The 19,541-nt window shown below is 45.1% G+C and overlaps 1 protein-coding gene across 4 annotated transcripts; it reads right to left on the bottom strand.

Moving 5' to 3' along the window:
* Positions 1–28: 28 nt before the first annotated feature.
* On the bottom strand, positions 29–18,993 carry KEL (Kell metallo-endopeptidase (Kell blood group)). Of its 4 annotated transcripts, none has more exons than XM_036328491.1 (19): positions 18,795–18,993; positions 18,382–18,487; positions 17,967–18,108; positions 17,559–17,735; positions 15,491–15,615; positions 15,046–15,192; positions 12,103–12,165; positions 11,820–12,008; positions 11,442–11,611; positions 10,223–10,352; positions 4,338–4,448; positions 3,149–3,247; positions 2,837–2,914; positions 2,322–2,422; positions 2,049–2,159; positions 1,819–1,886; positions 1,427–1,596; positions 1,006–1,101; positions 29–303 (listed from the first exon to the last, which is right to left on the bottom strand). In XM_036328491.1, exons 2-19 carry the CDS (start codon positions 18,403–18,405, stop codon positions 142–144), a joined length of 2,163 nt encoding a protein of 720 aa, XP_036184384.1. In that variant the 5' UTR covers positions 18,406–18,487; positions 18,795–18,993; the 3' UTR covers positions 29–141. The 4 variants fall into 4 exon arrangements, with proteins under 4 accessions (XP_036184384.1, XP_036184383.1, XP_036184385.1 ...); XM_036328490.1 differs by having other exon boundaries at positions 18,382–18,466; XM_036328492.1 differs by having other exon boundaries at positions 11,442–11,590; positions 18,382–18,466.
* Between the last annotated feature and the right edge of the window lie 548 nt (positions 18,994–19,541).

The raw sequence follows: 19,541 nt of genomic DNA, 5'->3' as shown, positions 1-19,541 counted from the left end.
GGAAAGAGTCATTAAGAGACAGGCAGAAACCAAGTGCCAGATTTTATTTTTGGAAAAGAAGAGAGGAGACATCACCCTGATTCCATGGATGGGGCAGGGAGATATTGATATATGTGCATTGAGGTCTCTTTGGTAGCCAGGTTACCAGAGTTGGCAGCGTTCTGAGGGGTTCAGGAGGGCACCACGTGGACAGTAGAAATGTCTAGCGAAAGCTGGAGTGTTGCTGAGGGGCCCATGGACTCGAAGGGTGGGAGGGCTGTGAGTGTCCTGAGAATCCTGTGTGCTGAGCTTCCTACACATCACCTAGGAAGAAAGAGAGGTTCACAGAGGGTAAGGAGAAAAACAGGGTAGATAAGGATCAGTAGGCAAGACCTAGTGACGAGGTGGTGCAAGGAACAGCAGACAAAGGTCAAGCAGGGATGGGAATGACCAAGGGCCATGAGGAGAGAGGAAGAGCATTTTCCAGTTGTAGGTCATTTAACCTGGCTCTAGGCATTCAGGGGAGGGCCCCCGCTGTGGAATCAGACCACTTGTAAGTGACTGAGAGGTAGGGTCTATTGGAAGAACTCTGTGACAAGGTCTTTAAGTATATTGAGAAATTGGGGGCAGCGTCTATTGAGGAACACATGGTACTGAGGGGCTCACACTTGGGGGTGAGGTCTTTGAAGAGAAATGTAGTCTATAGACAGTCTGTTAAGACTTGTTTTTCATGGGTTTGTATTTTCAGGAGAAGAAATAAGAGGGGGGTAAAGTTGAGCTCATCCTGGGAGGGATTTGGAAGTAGAGATTTTTTGTTAGTTTTTTGAAGGACATGCTAAATTTGGCAGAAGAATTTGTGATAACATGAAAGGATGGGCCCAAGGGGACATGTGTGAAAGAACATCTGTGGCAATGGTGGGAGCATTTGGGGAAATGCATATCAGGAGGAAGAGATTCTTTAAGCTTTACCAATAGGGTATTTATCTGACGTGGAGCAAACCGTGGTGGGAGATGGCAGCCACCTACCTGGGCATAGCTTCGGAAGAAGAGTTGCTGGGGGGTGAGGCCTAGGTTGGGCAGGGTGGTCTCCCCACGGTGCCATAATAGCATCTTGTTGTATGCCTAGATATGGGGGTGGGATGGAGAGTAACCCTTAGGCTCCAAACCTGTGCCATTTGGAAGTCTGATGCCCTATACACAAACCCCCAAACCAGTTCATGGTCCCCTTTCCCAAGTTTTGCACTGACACACAGGTCTGAGCCAGGAGAAATGTGAGAAAATCTATGGTTATCCTAGAAAAGAGGGAATCTATTAGGTAGGAGGGGGATCCCCAAGTGGCCACTGTTCAGTGGGTGTATGATGGGCAGAAAGCTTTGCAACTATGTCTGCATGAGGGATGTCTGTTTCGCTAGTGAAAAGAGATTCTGACCTTTGGGGTGTGAGTTACCTGCAGTGCCACTGCCAACGCCCCCATGTCTGCAGCATTCTCCAGTACCATGTGGGAGCTATTGAAGGAAGTTACACCGTATAATGGAAAGGCAGCATAATGGCGCTCCAGACACAGCAGCGCCCCCTCTAGGGCATGGGTATCACAGGCTGGGCAGCCTCCAGGGAGTACTGTTGAAAATAGGGCAAGGGAATAGAATGTTGAGGCATGGTGCAGGGGTGAGGACATGGGGGTACCACAGGCTGGGCTGGCTCCCAGGAGTATTGCAAAGACTCAGGACTATCCCACCCAGAGCCCTCACATACCCTCCCTTTCTCCTCCTCTAGGCCTCTTTTGGAGCCTTCACCTGGGTTCTCAATGACCCCACCTCCCAATGGCCCACTGATACCCACAGAGCTGGTCAAAGATGTGCAACAGCTCCCGGGCCATGATGCTGCCAGCAGCGCCAAAGTTCACGGCCCTAAAGAGACAGGGCTTATCTTATCCCCGGAACCCTTTGACATTTTTAACCCTAATCCTCCAACCACAAGTCCCATCCATTGCCAGCCCCATCCCCCCAAACCTCACAGCTGCCCATCACTTTTAGGAAACTTCCTGTCCACCCTCATGGAATGGCCCATACCTGGGGTAGGCAGGATGGAAGAATGGTGGTTGGAGGAGTCCAGCTGGGAAGACCACTACATGGTCAGTTATTGAATAGTAAGCATTGACCCTCCAGGGGGACACCTGCCACCTGTGGGATGAGCACATATGAATACCAGCTCCATCAAGACATATATAGTTGCCCCCAACTACTGTCACTGTTCCTGTTTCCCTGAGCCCCTAGATTGCTCTCTTGCTAATCATGGATGTCTATCTCTGGGATGCAGTGTCTGTATCTACTTTGCTCTCATACCTGTGGTGGAGAAAAGGCTGCAAGGAGCTATGGACAATTCTAGCTTGGCGGGATCGAATACCACTCAGGAAGGACTGCAGGAAGCTGGGTCCGAGGTGTACCTGGGAGGAGCCAAGAGGTGACGAGTGTACATCCACATACCCTGATGGCTACATTTGAACCCAAACAGATTAGCCCTACACACAGACATCCCCAGTACAGTGGAAACCAGCACACCACCACCACACCACACATGGGCTAGATAGGCTTCACATGTGTCAGCACACAGATAAATACCCTCAGGCAAGTCACAAGAATGCACATGTGCACGTGTGCGCACACACATTAGGACCTGAAAAGGTTCCATTCATCTGCTGGCAAGACCCACAGTATCTTGCCCATAAAGTCCAGCCTGCAGGAGGGCACGAAGGGATTGGTTCAGATCACCCAAGGAAAATAGATTATCTGCCATTTGAGTGGGTCAGGGGGTGAAGAAGTTGAAGACTAAGGTGGAGCTGTCAAGGGCAGGAACACACATCACTGTATTTCTGTCTGGCCAGCGCTGGCTCCATGGCCCATTCTGGGCCCCCCATCTTCACCTGCAGCTGGGTGACCTGGGGAGAGACACAGGTAGAAGGAACCTAGCTACCCTGAGCTATCAAAGGGAAGTTCTCCTGCTCACGGCCCTGTTCCCACCTTCCCTGTTGTCACTAGGGTATGTGTACCACATGTTGGTGTACCCTTGTGCCTTGGGTGCTCTCCTCTTGCCTCTGTGATCTCTTGATCCAATACTCAATCCCACCCCCAGCCCTGCACATAACCAACCTGTCTCTTTCCCCTAGCCTCACCCTGTCCTGGGCCTTTTTCCGGGTTTCCTCATCCATCCAGGGAACCCTTCTGAGGCGGATGATGAGGGCATCCTTGATGGCAGTGAATAAGTCCATGGCCTGTGGGTGTGAGGGGGCAGGGACAGAGAAACAGGATGAGGACCAGTCTTGGTCTTGGGCCTTGGCCCCGAGGAGCTGCCAGAGAAAGGGGAAGATATCAGGAAGAGAGTAGAAAGAGGTATTCCCTAGTGGCCAAAAACCCAGAAAGATCTGTGGAGACAGAAAGGGAAAGTGGGAGCTGGCCACTCCTGAGGGTCGACAGGGGAGGCTATGTCTTTTTGTGAGGAGCGCTCACCCTGCCAAAGGAGGGAGACCCCATCCTTACTCTGGGCCAGGCAATCCACTCAGAAAGTAGAGGGAGGATGAGGACTATCTCTGTTCTCAAGGACTCTTGTCCTCACACACACACCCCTTTTTTTTCCTCACACCTTCTTCCTTAAGGCATGCTTTTCCTCTTTCCATCTTCCTGGGGGCTTCAGCATCCCAACAAGTTGAAGTCGCCCTAGCTTTACAACCTGACTATAGAGTTATTGCCATTTACCATCTCATGTATATCTTTTCTTAATGGAGGAAAATGGACGACAGTATCGGAACCTGAGTTCAAGTCCTGACTCTGCTGTTTGGTAGCTTGGGAAAGCCTCTCTGTGCTTCAGTTCTTAAAGTATCAGAATGATGCTTGTACTTAAAGTAGTTCAAAAGAAGTTCTTACAAGAGTACGAGGCACATGATAGGCACTCAAAAAGTATTCAGTAGTTATTTATTTTCACTTCTTAAGATTATATCAATCCATCCTCATGTCATTTCATGTGTTGTTAAAAAATCATAAACAGGGAGTAGCCTTAGAGGTCATGGAGTTCAGTTTTCTCATTTTCTGGTTGAGGAAACACAAGAGCAGGAACGTTGGATGACTTGTTCAAGTTAGTGCATGTTGTGTACCCTTTATGTCTCATAGCTAAACTATGCAAACCCTGGGGACATAGCACGAGGCATTCTCTTTCTGATATATGTGGACAGTGGGTTCTCTCTCTGTGACTGCCTGATTCCTTAAATACACAAACCATAGAGAAGGACACCGTCAATAGAAATAGGAGAGGATATGTTGGGTGGAGAGGGGTGGAGGGACATAGGCTGGGGAAGAGCCCTCACATACAGCACTTCGGGTGCTTGGGCTGAAGGCCTCACGGACAAACAAGGCTGCCAGGGTAGGCTCAAAGAAGTCTCCAGTATCCTCCACACACTTCATCCATCGAGGGTGGGCGGGCTACAGAGACAAAGTTAGAATGAGAGGTTCCCATCCAGGGTCTTCCTCATCTGTTTTCCCAAGCCAATCTTGTCTAGTCCTCCTCCCAACAGAGACTGTACTCTTTCTGAACATTCTGGGTTTGTCTCACTTTATTCTGTTATGCCTTTTGGTGGTATACATGGGTTCATTGCTGTTTAGCTAACCCAGGCTTAGTTCTCCAAGATTAACCTCAGAAGCCTGGGTTGGGCAAATCATCTTGTTTATTGCCTACTGAATTTGAAAGCAAGGCTTCTGGGAAGTATCCTTATGAAGAATGGAAAGGCTCCTGGAAAGGAGAGGACTAGATACCAAACCTCTCAGGTCCCTGGGCCACCCTGTCCCCACCTACCACAGGCACTGCTCTGGAAACCCAACAATGACTCCCCTTCCCACGTTTCTTTGCTTAAAATGCAAATTAGTGAAGGTCATTTCTCCCTCCCATCCACCACCCTCCCCACTCTCCAAATGGTTATCACGGATCATATGGCAAGATCTTGTCTTATAAAGAAGAAAATCATCAGAGTAAAATTATTGGGGTTCAGATGCCATACTATTGCCTGGTAGGAGAACAGTACTGAAGAGAAGACTAAAGATGTGAATTCAGAAAGGTAAGGAACCTGCAGCCAAAGCCATATAAAATGAAGAGAAAATAGGATGAGGTAGGGGACATCTTCAACCTCAAAGGCAGAGAGATGGTTAGACAAAAACCCAAGAGACTCTTGGCATCTGGGGTGATTTTTAACAGTAGGACAGAAAGAATAAGAAAAAGAGTGATGCTGGGGAGGTTTTGATGGTGGGCTTGAATGGTTTCGAAAAAGTTGACCAAGAGGAAGGCCCAGAGATGACTTAGGGCAGACTGAAAAATGCGGCCAATGGGCCACAGTAGGAATATGAGAGCTGGCCTAAGAGAAAGCTGAGCTGGGACTTTAAAAAAACCAGCTAATAGGCTAATTTAAGTGGGGTGAAGTCACGAGATTTCATTCCTGTAACTTATTTACTCCCCTTAAATCTCCTCTTAGGCTGCCACTAAGCTCTCTGGCCCTAAGACTGGAGAGAGTTTATGGGGCTCCCACAAAAGGACCAGAAAGAGAAGGCCAGTATTGTCTTCAGTGAAGAAGAAAGTCCTGAGCCTGGCTGTTAGGACATTTATCATTTTTGAGGTGGCTCCAGACCTGGTTGTCCACATTGTGTATTCTTGTCCCCTCGCTATGAGACCTGCTAAGGACCTTGTGAGGAGAAGGCACTCAGACACTTTCTCTAGTGTATTAGTTGGAGCGCTGAAACACAAATTTGAAAAGCAAACACAAGTGGAAAGGGAACCTGGGTCTGATAGTGAAATGACTGGGTCAAGTGCAGGCCCTTCTGGCCATCTTCAAGGTCCATCCCTCTCAGGCCTCCCTATGTCAAGCTTCGTTTGGAGTGACAGCTGGCACAGCAGCCAACAGCACTGGCCTTGTGCTTGGTGGTGCCTCCCCTTTTCATATCTCCTGGTTCTTGACTTATTCCCTGATCCCTTTCTCTGGTGCCTGCTCCTTTCTCCATCAGCCTTTGCCTGCTCCATGCCTGTCTCCATATCCTGGGCCATGGCAGGCCTGCCCTGATTCCTGGAGAATATAGATGCCACCTCAGACTACCCATTGCTCACCCCTGTACAACTCTGGGAATCATTAAACTGACCACTTTTTAACACTTGGAAAATAATGTGCAGTGACTAAGGGCTAACGTAGGATCACTGAGCACAAACAAGGTCAAAATAATAGGGATTTCTATGATTAACAGGAATCACGTGAGGACATACTTCAAACCAGGAGTCACAAACTCAAATAGGGGCCATGAGGTGACATAACAGAGAAGCTATCCAACATCAGAACCACAGGACATGGAGGGGTGATGGCAAATAGGAGAGAACACATCCAGTCTGGGCTGAACTGCAGTCAGCTGTTGCCCTGGAGAAGACGAGCCCAGCAATACACAAACTTCATGTTTACAACAAAGGGCTAAAAATCAGATTACTGGCATGCCATCTCCTAATTTTTGAATGTTGATGATGAATTAAACGTCTATAAAAAGCTTTAAAGACCAACAAAACACATTGATAGGTTAGATGCATCCTCTAGGAACACCTCAATACCTCTTCCACACAGAGAATTCAGTATTTACTAAATGTTGATGTTTAACTTAAATCTTGGTACTTCAGATACACCAGCTATAAAAGTGAGAATGGCTATCTGTTCCAAGTTTATTACAGAGTTGTTTAAAAGATGAAGTAAAAGAATCCATTGAAAACACTCTGTAAATTCTAAGCTGTTACCCTACTAGCATTATTTTGATTTCAAGGAGGCATTTGGTAAAACCACAAATTAAATCCTTGAGAATTAGATTGGAGAAATCTATGTTGGATGATTTGAGTGGATTCTCAGCTGGCTGAACTATAACAAAACATTGAAAATTAATGACTTCAAGTTTGTATGAGCTTCCCTGACCAGGACTACTGAAAAATCTTTCTACATCCATTAGAATATAAGTGTCTGAGGGCAGAGATTCTTATCTCTTTTGTTCACTGCAGTCTAAAGTTCCTATAGAAGGGTCTTGTACCTAGCAGGTGCTCAATAAATATTTGCCGCATAAATGAATGGATGGATCTATAGCCAGGTCTTCAACAGCCTGACCCGATGCTCTTTCTTTTTCAAGATCTTAACAGTAATCTAGATGAAGACAGACTATAGAATGCAAATGACTCAAGGTTGGGGGGAAAGAAGGTAATATAATGAATGTTTGGGAAAAAAAGGATGAAATTACCTGAGTACATTGGGAAGCTGGGCTGAATATAAACAGTTCACATTTAACAGGTACAAATGTAAAGTCCTACTTTTACTTCCCCAAATTCAGCTTCTCAAATATAATAAAACCTGGATTAATAGCCATTTTTTGACTATATATTCAAAATTCATCAACAAAATATGTTCATATAATGAGACCTAGCAGTCTTTCTAAATAAGGACACTATAAAATAGAATGCATTCAGAGGAATATAGTCAGAAATTTGTACTTAATAACCATAGAACAGAATCATAAATCAGGTCAAATTAAGGCTTAAATCTTGGTAGTGTCTTTGACTCATACCACACATTTGTCAGGAAACCCTGTTGCTTAATTTCAAATTACATTCTTTTAAAAGAGGGGTGGGAAATATCTGGCAAGTGAAATCATTTGGTCTGTCCCTGCCAAGGCATTAGGAATGAGTTAATTAAATGTTTGACCAAATATAGAAGGCTACTTTTTTTTCCTCTTCCTTTTTAATTTAAAAAAAAAATTTAAGGCTAATTTTTAAGTTGATAATTTTGTATGGCCCATGAATGATGTCATAAATATCCAAATGGCCCTTGGCAGAAAAAAAGGTTCCTCACCCCTGTTTTAAAACATAAAACAAGTAAATCCTATAGGCCCCCTTTTCATGCAGAGAAAAGCCAAAGTCTCTACAGTGACCTACCAGGCCCTATATGCTCTTTGAACTCCTCCCTACTGTTATTTCATTTGCATTCTCTGTTTCAGTTGCACTGGCTCCTTGCTGATCCTCAAACTCTTAAGCATGCTCCCCAAGCAGCAGGCATAGTCCAGCCTGCTCTTCTCAGCCAGAGCCACCAGGAGGATCTGTCATATTACACCACATTTTAGCCAGCCTATCCCATGCGTTGTCTCAATGAAATAATAGTCCTTTCTTTGCCAGAAAACTTCAGTTCTCTAGAAACTATTTCTATCCTTCCTCTTGTGTGGAGATCTCACTCTTCTGTCAATCCAACCCAGGTCTCTCCCTGTTGGGAACTCCAGAAGTATCTGTTGTCTAAACCATAGTTTCCTTGGAATGAAACTAAGTCCTTTCATTTATTTGTTGTACAAGAACAGAGTTAAGTGGTTGCAACACAGACCATATGGACCAAAAAGCCAAAAATTTTACTCTCTTGACCTTTATAGAAAGAACCCATTTTCTGTACCACCCACTTATTTCTCAATTCTGCATAGTATGTGGTTAAAAACATGGCCCTATGAGCCAGGCACATTGTTTTGGTGTCTGTTCTTTTATTTATAAGCTGTGTGGTCTTGTAAAAGGTATTTGTTCTTTCTGAGGTCCTCTGAGTGTTTCTAGGAGGATTAAATAAAACAATTTATGCTAAAAGTTGCATGCAATGAAACTACAAAACAGTAGGTACACACCGTGTATCAGCTGTTATTATTATGTGTCATATTTGGTACTGTTGCTTCAGAGAGGTGAAGTGGCTTACCCGAAGCCACACAACCATTTGTTGGTAGAGCTTCATTCAGCTTTTCATCCCCCAAACAACTATATACCATATAGGATATATATATATTCTCCTAATTTTAGCCATTTGTAAGCCTTCTGAGTTCAAGTGTGAGTTTCAATGTTGGCCGTCACTCTTTCCCCATTCAAGAAGTGCCATCAGGAAAACTGTTCTGGGATTTACAGGAAGTTGTTGCCAGGTATTTTGTAGCAACCCCAACTAATAGGAGTTAGGACTCTGTTCTTCTTCATCTGAGTCAAGAGAAGGCTGAGCAGAAGGAACCTACTTGGGGTCTTAAGAGTAAGTACTAAGAAGAATGTGTGTGTGTGTGTGTGTGTGTGTGTGTGTGTGTGTGTGTGTGTGTGTGTTTTGTTTTGTTGTTTTTAGCACAATGATTAATCACAGAAACTCTGGAGTCAGACTGATAGAGTTCAAATCCTAGCTCTATCGACTTACTTGGTGTACTACCTTGATCAAGTTTCTTTTGTGCCTAGATTTCCCTATCTATAAAACAGGGACGAAATGGTGCATCTAACTCATGGAAAACCTGTGAAGATTAAACCAGCTCATCTATCTAAAGGACTTAGAAAAATGTCTGGCACATTTGTAAATTCTCAATAAACAATAAATATACCCCAGGACCATGTGCATACATCTTCCCTCTTTGAATTCCACAGATATTTCAGGTTGCCAAAGCAGTGATTTTCTTTAAGGCAGAGAAATGGTTCATAAATTACTAAGAAAAACCCCCACAAAAGTGCAGTGATTTTCAAGACTAAACCGAGGCCTTTGCAGAGGTTAGGGTGTCTCTAACATACTAGATACCTCCACTTGCATTTGGATGTGTCCAATCCAGATTTCAAAGTTATCTGTAAAGAAGTGTCTCCACATCTTACCTAACACAGGAGACTTCAATTAGTGAAGTGTGTTTGCTATGCAGTTCCTTCCTCAGATACATCAGGATTTGCACCACGAAGCCCATAGTGTGACCCAACAGATACCACTGGATGTCAGAGATTAATTCTTTGTGAAGAATATGAGCACCAAACACTGGAATCACCAGGCAAAGGAAAAGCCACTACTAGCTACATCTGTGTCTCATCCAGTCCTCAAGTCACAGAGTTCAGGATAGTTAGGAAAATAGTTTAAGGGTCACGACAAAGGAAAAGCAGTTCTTGATAATTTTAGAGCTCTATATTCAAACTTTAATACTCAGCAAAAGGCCATAGGCATAGACATAGCCAGATGTGCCTAAAAGGTGTGTTACTTGGTACCTCAATTCTCAAGGTAAGCCTTGCATTCCAAATCTGTCTGCTTCCATGGAAAGCCCAGACATTGAGAGGCATCTACTCTTATGTCCCCTACCTGAGAGGAATAGGCCAAAATTTACCCCTCAAAATAACAGATGCTCCTTTAGCCCCCAATCTGGGACAATTTATGCCCTCCTGTCCTCACCACAGGTGGCCGTTCCGTCAGTTCCCACAGTTTCTGGTTCAGGGATCTGTGTGCCTCCTGGAATTTGCTGTCCAGGGCTGGAGAAAGGGTCCCCACCAGCCCAAAGATCATGTGGCTCTGCAGAAAGTCCCTGTGGAAAGAAAAGAGACCCACACATCTCATGGCTCTGGTGATCCCTCATGCAAAGTCGTCCCTTGTATAAGTCACCTGGATTCCTGGGAGAAGCCTCTTCCCTCTGTATTTATAGAGAAGAGCTGTTTGACTGTGAAAAAGTGAAGGAGCGATTTTCTTGGTTTGGTTTGGTTTGGAGTGGGGTTGAAGAACGATGAAACAAAGAATTAGATGAAGAGGCAGACTTCTCAAGTCACAGGAAGAGAAAGATCTGGACTAGATGAAGACTGGACTTAGATTTCACAAAACTGATTTATCTACTTCTATGACCAAGATCTCTCTCATCTTAAGATGTATTCTAAGCAAAACAAAGCTGGGATCAGGGACTTTTCTCTGCCCTGATAGCAACTCTCTTACAGGTTTGATTTGTGCCTTTACGTAAATCTGCTCATACCCACATGAATGCTTGTCTGTTTCCCTCAGAAAGCATCTCTAGATGTTGCTGCCACTGAGTTACTATGAGAAGGGCCCAAAGCCCCTTTAGGTGGTGGCCACACAGGTATCAGGGATGGAGGAAGGCCCAACACAGAGCCTCACCCTCATGTCCCCCACCTTCTTTGACTTCCTGATCTTTCCCACAAGATCTCCACATATGAGAAATGGCCTCTGCCTCAGCTTTTCCCCCAGAGAAGCCCAACCATTATCTCTCCCATCCAATCCCCTCATATGCCTCCTCCTCCCACCCACACTCATCAGCAACTAATGAGACACATGGCCAAGCTAACCCCATGACTTGCCTTCCAAAATCTCCTACAACTCAGAGGCTCTTCACAGGCTTGGTTCTACTCCAGCAAATACTGTGTCTTGCCAGACACTGGTATCCCTCATTTCATGTGTGTTTTTCCTTCCCCAAGCCTTTCGTCTTTCCTCCATTTTATCTTGGGCTGTCAACCCCAACCCTTCTCTGTCCCATGTGTCTGTGAATCCCTCCCATCTTCCTGGGAGGCTCTTACCAGTCTTCATTCTCCAAGCCACCTGTGTTCCTGAGACCTCTGGGTTTTCACTCTTCCCTCTGCCCTGTACCTCCCTGATCCCACCTGGAGCAAACCTGTGGCTCAACAGCTGTTTTTCCACCAGTTGTGACATGTCTTTCAAATAATCCAGGTCATGTACCACGACGGTCTGGGAGGGGCTCAGGGACATTGGTGTGAATGTTGCTTGGAGGCAGGACAACCAGTCAATGGCAGGGGCCATTTCCTTAGAAGAGGGACACAAAGGCTGAGGGGAACAGAAAAGGAGGAGAGAAGGAAGAAGGGTTTCCCCACCTTCAGGGTTTGAGAGGGATTGGGGAGGGGGATGGTTAGGGGAAAGGATGGAGCCAAAAATGTTAGAGATGGAAAGGAATTCAGGGAATGAGGAGAAAGAAGGAGGTCAAGGAAAGAGAGGACCTTATATCCATCCTCCTCCAGTCCCCGGTTCAAGGCACCTGCAGTTGGTCTATAGTGATGAGCTGGAAGAGCTTCCCCTGTGCCTGCTGCTGCCCCAGGGGCCTCAGAAACTGGAACAGTTGTGAGGTAATGGAGATGGACAAGGAGGCATGTTCTTGCACCTTGCCTGGGTCTCCTCCCAGCAAGGTTCCCAGCTGATTCAGGTAAGTCAAGTATTCCCGCACGATCTGGGGGAGGGGTAACCTCAGTCACAGGCACTAGTGGCCCCCGTCTTTCTCCTAGAGTCAAAGGTCAAAACCTTTGTCCACCGCTCCACCTTACCTGGGCATAGATCTTCTGTTCCTGCTCTTGCTTGAGGGGGATGTCAAACTCTGGCTGGTCTATCTGGACACAAGAGAGACTGGAGAGAAAGGGGTAGTGTGGAGGAAGGAGAGGACAGGTGTGGGGAGATGGGGACTGTGCCATGGAAGACAGCCTCAGGAGATGGAATGAAGAGGGCACAGAGAAGGAGTGAGAATACAAAGAAAGGAAAGAACTGGGTGCAAGGGGATGGAGGAAATGTGAAGAGAAGGTGGGTATTTCAATCAGTTTTGAGGGTGCTCAGCGAGAGAAGCATGATAATCGTCTCCTGAAAGAAACCGTGTCTGTGCTAGGGCCAGGCCTAGAGTATAGGAGTGAGATACCATCTCAGATGCAAACTTTAAGAGGTAATAGAACTCAGTAATCAAGGTAACTAATAGCCTAATTGATATTTTTAAAAATCAAAATGAATGCTAAAAATCCATGCTGAGTAAAATAACAAGGCTTTGTTCACCATAGATTTTCTCCCCCAAAATGAGGGGAGAATATGAGCTGAGCCCTGAAGCGTGATTGATTCAAATGTATTTTTTTATTCACTTTTTTAAAAAATTGTAGATATTTTCAAAAAAGTCTACAGTAGAGTTTTAATCTATTTTGGGAAAAATGTTTTGTTTTGTTTTTCAAAAAATCCACAATGGAAAAAAAAATTGATATTTTGTTTATTGTGGATTTTTCCATTGACTTTCATTTTTTAAAAAATTTCATTAAATATTATTTATCTTGACTACTGAGTTTTAGGGACTCTTTTAAATTTTGCTCACTAGCCAAGTGGCTTGCTCACCTCCCTTGCCTCATCTTGGTTCTGGCACTGGCATGTCCTTGATTCTATTCTGGATTATTTCTCCTACACTTTCCTTGTTTTTTTCCAACTTCAATATCCCGCTCCCACCTTGAGCTATCTACATTTCCCTGACCTTGAAAAAACTTTCACCTGACTCCCTTGTCATATTTTATGTCCAAGCTAAAGAACTAAGTCATCTATATCCCTGCTTCAGCTTCCTTATCTTCCTCCTACACTCTGTATGACCTGTGGCCATTTTCATAACCCTTTCTGATGTTATCTCTAGGAGGTTTCCAAGGCTGCCTTCTCATTCCTTATTCTCTGAGCTCAGAAATCTTAGAATCAAAAATGACCCCTCTCTCCTGAAACTGCCTCCTCCCATGTCCTATGTGGCTCACTTTGTGGCTAGTCTGACTCCCACCTCGCTGCCTATTCTTGCTCCTCTCTGCCTCCACCCCCTTATTGGAGTGCTCCCCCAGTCTATTCTTTCTACTCATTCTACTCCCCAGAGTCCATCCAGTCTCAAGTTGACAGTAACCACCTCTTTCTATTCATACAAAATCAAAACTGGGGTGTCACTTTGCAACTCCTCCATTTCCTTCATGTACATTCAATCAGTCATCAAGTCCTCTGGACCATGACCACAAGGATAGAGTCACCTAAACCCTCACATCTGGGCTTTCCTTTCCATTTCTACCATAAGCATTTTAGCTCGGAACCTCAAAATTGCTCATCTCAATTCCTCAGCACGTCTAGGTTGACCTCCCAAACTGATGACTCTACTTAAGTTCACTGTACAACCATTGTATTTGAAAGACTTTAGTTGCAATTTTTTTCTATTATGTCAAAAGTTATCACCTCGATCTGGCTTCTTAGGTATGGAATAAACAGCTCAACCTCATGTCCTCAGGCTTATTTTTACCTCTGATGGCATCTCACCCCATAGCCTCTGTTCACCCACCCCACAGAGGAGTCACACCATCCCAGACTTTTCTCTTAGTTCAGGGCTTCCCCTAAAAAGCCTCTTAGGTGAAGCTAAAGGGCTCTTTTCATGTCCTTTAGCTTCACCTTTACCTCTATGAATGAACCATACTCCAGGGCTCAGCCCATATTCTCCCCTCTCTGATTCTTCCTTAACCATTTCAGATTTTAACTAATCCCCCAAGTTCATTAAACTTCTGAGCACACCCTTTGGAACTAAAGTCAGAATACCATATACTGATTGTCAGTTTTTCTTGTATATTTATCTTTTATAAACTTGTGAAGTTTTTGAGAATGGGGTCAAATATATAGCATAACATTACCTGCCACAATACAGATGCCTCCAGTGTTTTTATTTATTTATTGCTCAACAAACACCTGGTGTGGGCCTGGCTTTGTGCTAGGTCCTGAGAGTCACAGGTGAATAAGGTGTGGTCCTGTTTTTAAAAGGTTTACACCCTTCAACACAGTGTTAAGTGCTGAGGGCATAGAAAAGGGGAGGGTGAATGGGTTCTCTATCTCGAGCCAGGATGTCAGTGAAGAGATAATAATGTAAGCCAAAATTTGACAAATATGTACATTTTCCAGGCTGAGCATGGGGAGTTGGGGAGTAGTGTTGTAGGTAAAGGAAGTCATATATATATTGGACTGAGGAGCGGTAAGTGAGTGAGCATGGCTTGGAATTTAAGGGGCAGAAGGGATGTGGCAGGAGATAAAGCTGGAGAAGTCTGTAGGGATCAGACTAAAAAGGCTTGCAAGGTTTTGCTAAAGATTAAGAACTAGATGACCTGGTGAGTCAGGGGCATTTAAGCAGAGATATTAGCATAATTAGCTCTTGATGTAAATAAGAAAAGGGTGATAATGAAGATAGAGGTCTAGTTAAGAGGCTCTGGGGTAATCAGATAAGCAATAAGGAAGACCACAACTATTTATGTCTTCCCTGGACTGGCCTTGCTACTCTTTTCCCTAATCTTGCCTAGAGTCCCTAACTCTCACAAGAATAATTTTCTATAAAGATAGGTCTTTTCCCTGCATTGCATTTATCCTTTCTCCTGAAACCTGCAACCTTCCTCTAAGAAACAAGAGGCTAGAACTCTAGGCAGGCCCAGGTCTCCCTGTGTTTTTGCCAGTACATCCCTCACCTGGATGACTGGCGTGTGTGGAGGGTTGGGATGAGGTCGCAGATAAGCTCTGAAGAATGGGAAGTGACCATACTGACTCATCAGAAGTCTCAGAGTTCGGTTAAAGTCTAAGGAAGTCCAATTACCAGATATTGGCCAGCCTCCAAGCTGAGAAGAAGAGAAACAAGGCTCAGCAAAGGGGTCTCATCCCTGACACCTGTATCCCATTCCTCAGATAGCTACTACTTCCTGACTTTTACTCTGAGCTATTTGATCTCTCTAGGGCTCCACCTCTATCCTTCTTTCTCCAGCTTCACCCAAGGTCCTAATACTTTCTCAGTGCATTTCCATTTCCATATTTCTCCTAGAACCTGGGGATCCACCCTCTAGAAAATAAAGTGGCAACCCTGAGCATAAATTGATCCTACATAACATGTGTCCATAAGAGTCATGCCCCATGTCTCACCTCCTCAATCACTTGTCTGAGGGGACCAGCCCCTGCAGCCTCAATGGCACTTGTGTCCATGCAGGAGTTGTAGAACTGGAAGGCTTTCTCCTCCCCAGACCCCAGATGCCAGGATCCTGGGGTCTCTGGAAAAGAAGCATGGGTGAATTAAAGGAATAGGGCCCACACAGAGACAAGCAGTGAAGGTGTGAGGCTTATAGGAAAGAAAGGAAAGGCTCATGGGAAAAGGGAAGGAAGGGAGGAAGGGAGAGGTGAGGAAATTTGGGAATATGGGAAGACTGTCCAATTTGGACTGGATCACCTAGAGCAGGGGTCCTCAAACTACGGCCTGTGGGCCACATGCAAATACAAAGAATGTATTTGTTCCTGTTTTGTTTTTTTACTTCAAAATAAGATATGTGCAGTGTGCATAGGAATTTGTTCATAGTTTTTTTTTAAACTATAGTCCGGCCCTCCAACAGTCTGAGGGATGGTGAACTGGCCCCCTGTTTAAAAAGTTTGAGGACCCCTGACCTAGATGGAAGAATAACAGCAGGGGAAAAGAGTGTGGAGACAGCAATGAGGAAAATAAAGGGAAGGTGAGAAAGAAAATAAGGAGGAAAATACAGGAAACAAAAGGAAGAGAGAGGAATGAGCGAGATACGAATAAAGGAGAAAGGGTAAATATTGAAGACAGGATGGAGATGAGTAAAGGAATTAAAAAAGTTAGGACATCAAAGAACTTTTAGGGATTGAAGAGAGGAAAGCTCATAATGAAAGGTTTAGCAAAAAGAAGAAACAGGGTGGGCTCCCCTAGTTCAGACTACGCACTCTTTGATTTCCCTAAAATAAACACATGACAATAACCCAAACACATACCCATTAAAATCATCCACCTTCGAATATCTAACACCTCTCCTTCAGTCCTCCTGACATCTTTTCATTCCACTGTAGGCAACAGAATATATCCTAAGCTGTCCTAGCCGGTGTGGCTCAGTGGATAGAGTGTCAGTCTTCCAGACTGAAGGGTCCCAGCTTCGATTCCAGCTAAGGGCATATGCCTGGGTTGCGGGCTCAATTCCCAGTGGGGGGCATGCAGAAGGCAGCTGATCAATGATTCTCTCTCATCATTGATGTTCCTATCTCTCTATCCTCCCTTTCTCTCTGAAATCAATCAATCAAATAAATAAATACATAAATAAATAAATAAATAAATAAATAAATAAATAAGAAAAAGAGATTTTTTTTTAAAAAAAGAATTTATCCTAAGCCTATTATTTCGTTTCATCTCTGTACCTAAATGAAAGCATGCCCCCCACCAAGGGCTAGCCTACTTCTCTGTGTCATAAAGAGAGCACAGGGATCCATTTATTTCTCCTAAATTCCAATTGGTGCCCTGGGGTTTTTAACTTGGTTCTGTTCTTTATGTCTATCTATACTCATTCCTTACACACAGCCATATAAAGTCCCCTCTATCACTTCTCACCCCACTATGCCACTTCGTTCTCACCATCATCTTCCATCATCCATCCCCATTATCCCACTTCTTCAAGTTCAGCTTGCACTCCATGGTCCCAGGTTTCAGCAGAGAACAGATGATTGTCATGGAATGGGGAATTTATGGGAGGGAGAGGATAACATGACAAGGGGGCATTATAGACAAGAAGGATTTGAAGGCTAGAGACTGAAAGTGATGGAGAGAAGAATTAAAGTGCAAAAGCTCTTGAGGAGGTGCTGGTGGGGAAGATGCCAAGCATAGGAACAGAAATTGAAAGTGTAAGGGAGATAACAAAGAAGATGGAGCTTGGTAAAAGGGAGGACTTGGAGAGAGCGGAGTAATCATGGATAAATGGGAAGGAAAAGAGGATAGGATTTAGATCAAGACCAAGTGAGGGACTGGAAGAGATGGATCAGAGGAGGTATGGAGGTGAAAGGTACTGTAGGAGAAATGCAAACCTGGGCAGTGTTCTGAAAGCCCATTAGGGATGGTGTAGGCCAGCTGTTCCACAACCACACAGGTTTGGGAGTCATGATGGCTCTAGGTTCAGTCACCCATTTAAACAGAGAATCTTTGCCCTGCATTCCTTACCCAGTATTCTCCGAAGTCGGCTCTTGTTCTCCTCAGCAAGGGCCTGCAAAGAATTACTCATTCCCTTGGCATTTCCACAGGAAAAGCTGAAGAAGTCAGTGCAGGGTGCCGCACTAGTGTTCCCAGAGGCCAGGTAATGATCCAGGAGATGCCAACACATGGGCATCTCACAGGGACCTGTGGGGAAAATGCTCAGAGCTGGGAGAAAAGAGAGATGAGGGCTCCCCCAAGGGTCTGGGAAAAGGAACATCTGGTGAGGACCAAAGAGAGACCTGGAAGGGGGTAGATGGAAGGGTCAGGATGAGTGGTGAGTTAAATCAGTGGGCATGGAGCCTCAGGGTGATGGACATATAAAGCCTTTGACTGAGTGAGGGCTGATGGGGTTAGGGGTTCCAGGATCCTGCTTACGAGGTCCACAGCTCCGGAAGATGTAGAACAAAAGGACAGAAGAACCAAGGAGCAGGCCTAAAAGCAGGACAGCCATTATCAGCCGCCTGGCCATGGCCCACCATCTGCTCTGTTCAGTGGATTGCCCCTCTTCTGGAGGTCTCTGCATACAGGAAACCAGGTGATGAAAAACACAAAAGGGAGGGGAAGGGTGGAGAAAAGGTACAGGGAGAGGGGAGAGAATAAATAAGTTAGTGCTACGGCCCCTTGTTCCAAGACCATTCTCCCTAACTAGGCCCATGAGCACCACTGGGAGATGCATAGACAAGAGATGTTGCCTGTCCTGGATAAGGACAAAGCAGTCTGTGAGGGGTGGGATGCTAGAGCTGGAAGGGTGTCATAAATCTGCCCAGTGTGGGTCAAGGACATCTCTTACCTCCTGGCTCCAGAGGGTCCCCATTCCACTCAACAGGTTCAGTCCCTGTGGTCTCCTCACACTTGTCCCCACCCTCCTGAACTGACTGAACAGGAGGAGAGAGAAGCTGATTCAGGGAGGGGGTACAGTAATGAGAGTTATAGCAGGTCATTTTCACACCTTCTCCATGCATATTTTCATCCCAGGGCAGTGTTCCCAGATGGGCTTCAGAATGAAAATGTCCCAAGGATGTACCACTAGCCCCCTACCCCCAACGTCTCCTGTCCTTTCTCCTTTCTACTCTCCAAGCCTCCCACATCCTCCCCTCCAGTGGCAAGCAGGGCCTTCTCACACAGCAGCTGCCCCCACTCCCCAGCTGAGGCCTCTGACTCCAAAATGAAAAAAAAAAAAATTTTTTTTTTCAGGGGACTTGCCGTCTGTCTGCCTGTCCGTCTCTCTGTCCTCTCTGGCTTCCAAAATCCTTCCCGGTTCTGGTCTGGATGCTGAGTCTGAGGAGTAGGATTCAGGAAATGGACCCCCTCCTTCTCCCACACGTTCTTTGGTCCTGGAGAAGGGGCACTTCTGCCACTGGATGCCCCTGTCCCCATACACACACCATTGGCCTCTGGGTGGAGCCTGGTTATCAGTCAGGAGACACCCTGGCCTCTCCTCCTTTATCTTAGCTTCTCAGGGAAGGCAAAGGGGGGAGGGGGTCCTCACTCCCCAAGCAATCTTACCCTTGGGAGGCTCCTCTTGCCTTGCTCTGCCCCTTTGCCAGAGTCTCTTGTCTTTTATAATGTTCAGAAATAAGTCATGTGCTACTTCCTGATATGTCAGTTCTCCAAATTAGACTATTTCATATACTCATTTGCCTCAAAGTGAGTGGTAAACATGATTCACAGTGAGGGAAAAGAAAACCCCAGTATCCCCAAACTCTCTTTAAAAAGTCCCCATTCTCCAACATCTTAGCAAATTCTTAGCCTTTTCTTATATTCCATTGAGATGTGAGAGAAACCAAAAGTGGAAAAACTAGGTTCACCATCTCATCCTTTACTACATAGATGGTCTGATACTATTGTATTGCTTTTAGAAACTCTGGAACAACATAAATAAATACATGCAAATTATGATAGCTATCATTTTTTGTTGGTCTACAATATGCAAGGCAACATACCAATGAT

This window comes from Myotis myotis, unplaced genomic scaffold (genome assembly GCF_014108235.1).
Source record: "Myotis myotis isolate mMyoMyo1 unplaced genomic scaffold, mMyoMyo1.p scaffold_m19_p_11, whole genome shotgun sequence".
Classification (NCBI taxonomy): domain Eukaryota; kingdom Metazoa; phylum Chordata; class Mammalia; order Chiroptera; family Vespertilionidae; genus Myotis; species Myotis myotis.
This window is presented reverse-complemented; position numbering and strand designations above follow the sequence as displayed.

What these genes read in the sequence shown, in the direction of transcription:
- KEL (XM_036328491.1), bottom strand. Translation starts at nt 18,405, where the DNA reads ATGGGGACCCTCTGGAGCCAGGAG. An exon ending in TCAGACAAGTGATTGAGGAG is followed by an intron (nt 15,193 to 15,490) that starts GTGAGACATGGG and finishes TCTTCTTCTCAG; the next exon opens with CTTGGAGGCTGGCCAATATC. An exon ending in GCCCAAGCACCCGAAGTGCT is followed by an intron (nt 3,248 to 4,337) that starts GTATGTGAGGGC and finishes TCACACCCACAG; the next exon opens with GCCATGGACTTATTCACTGC.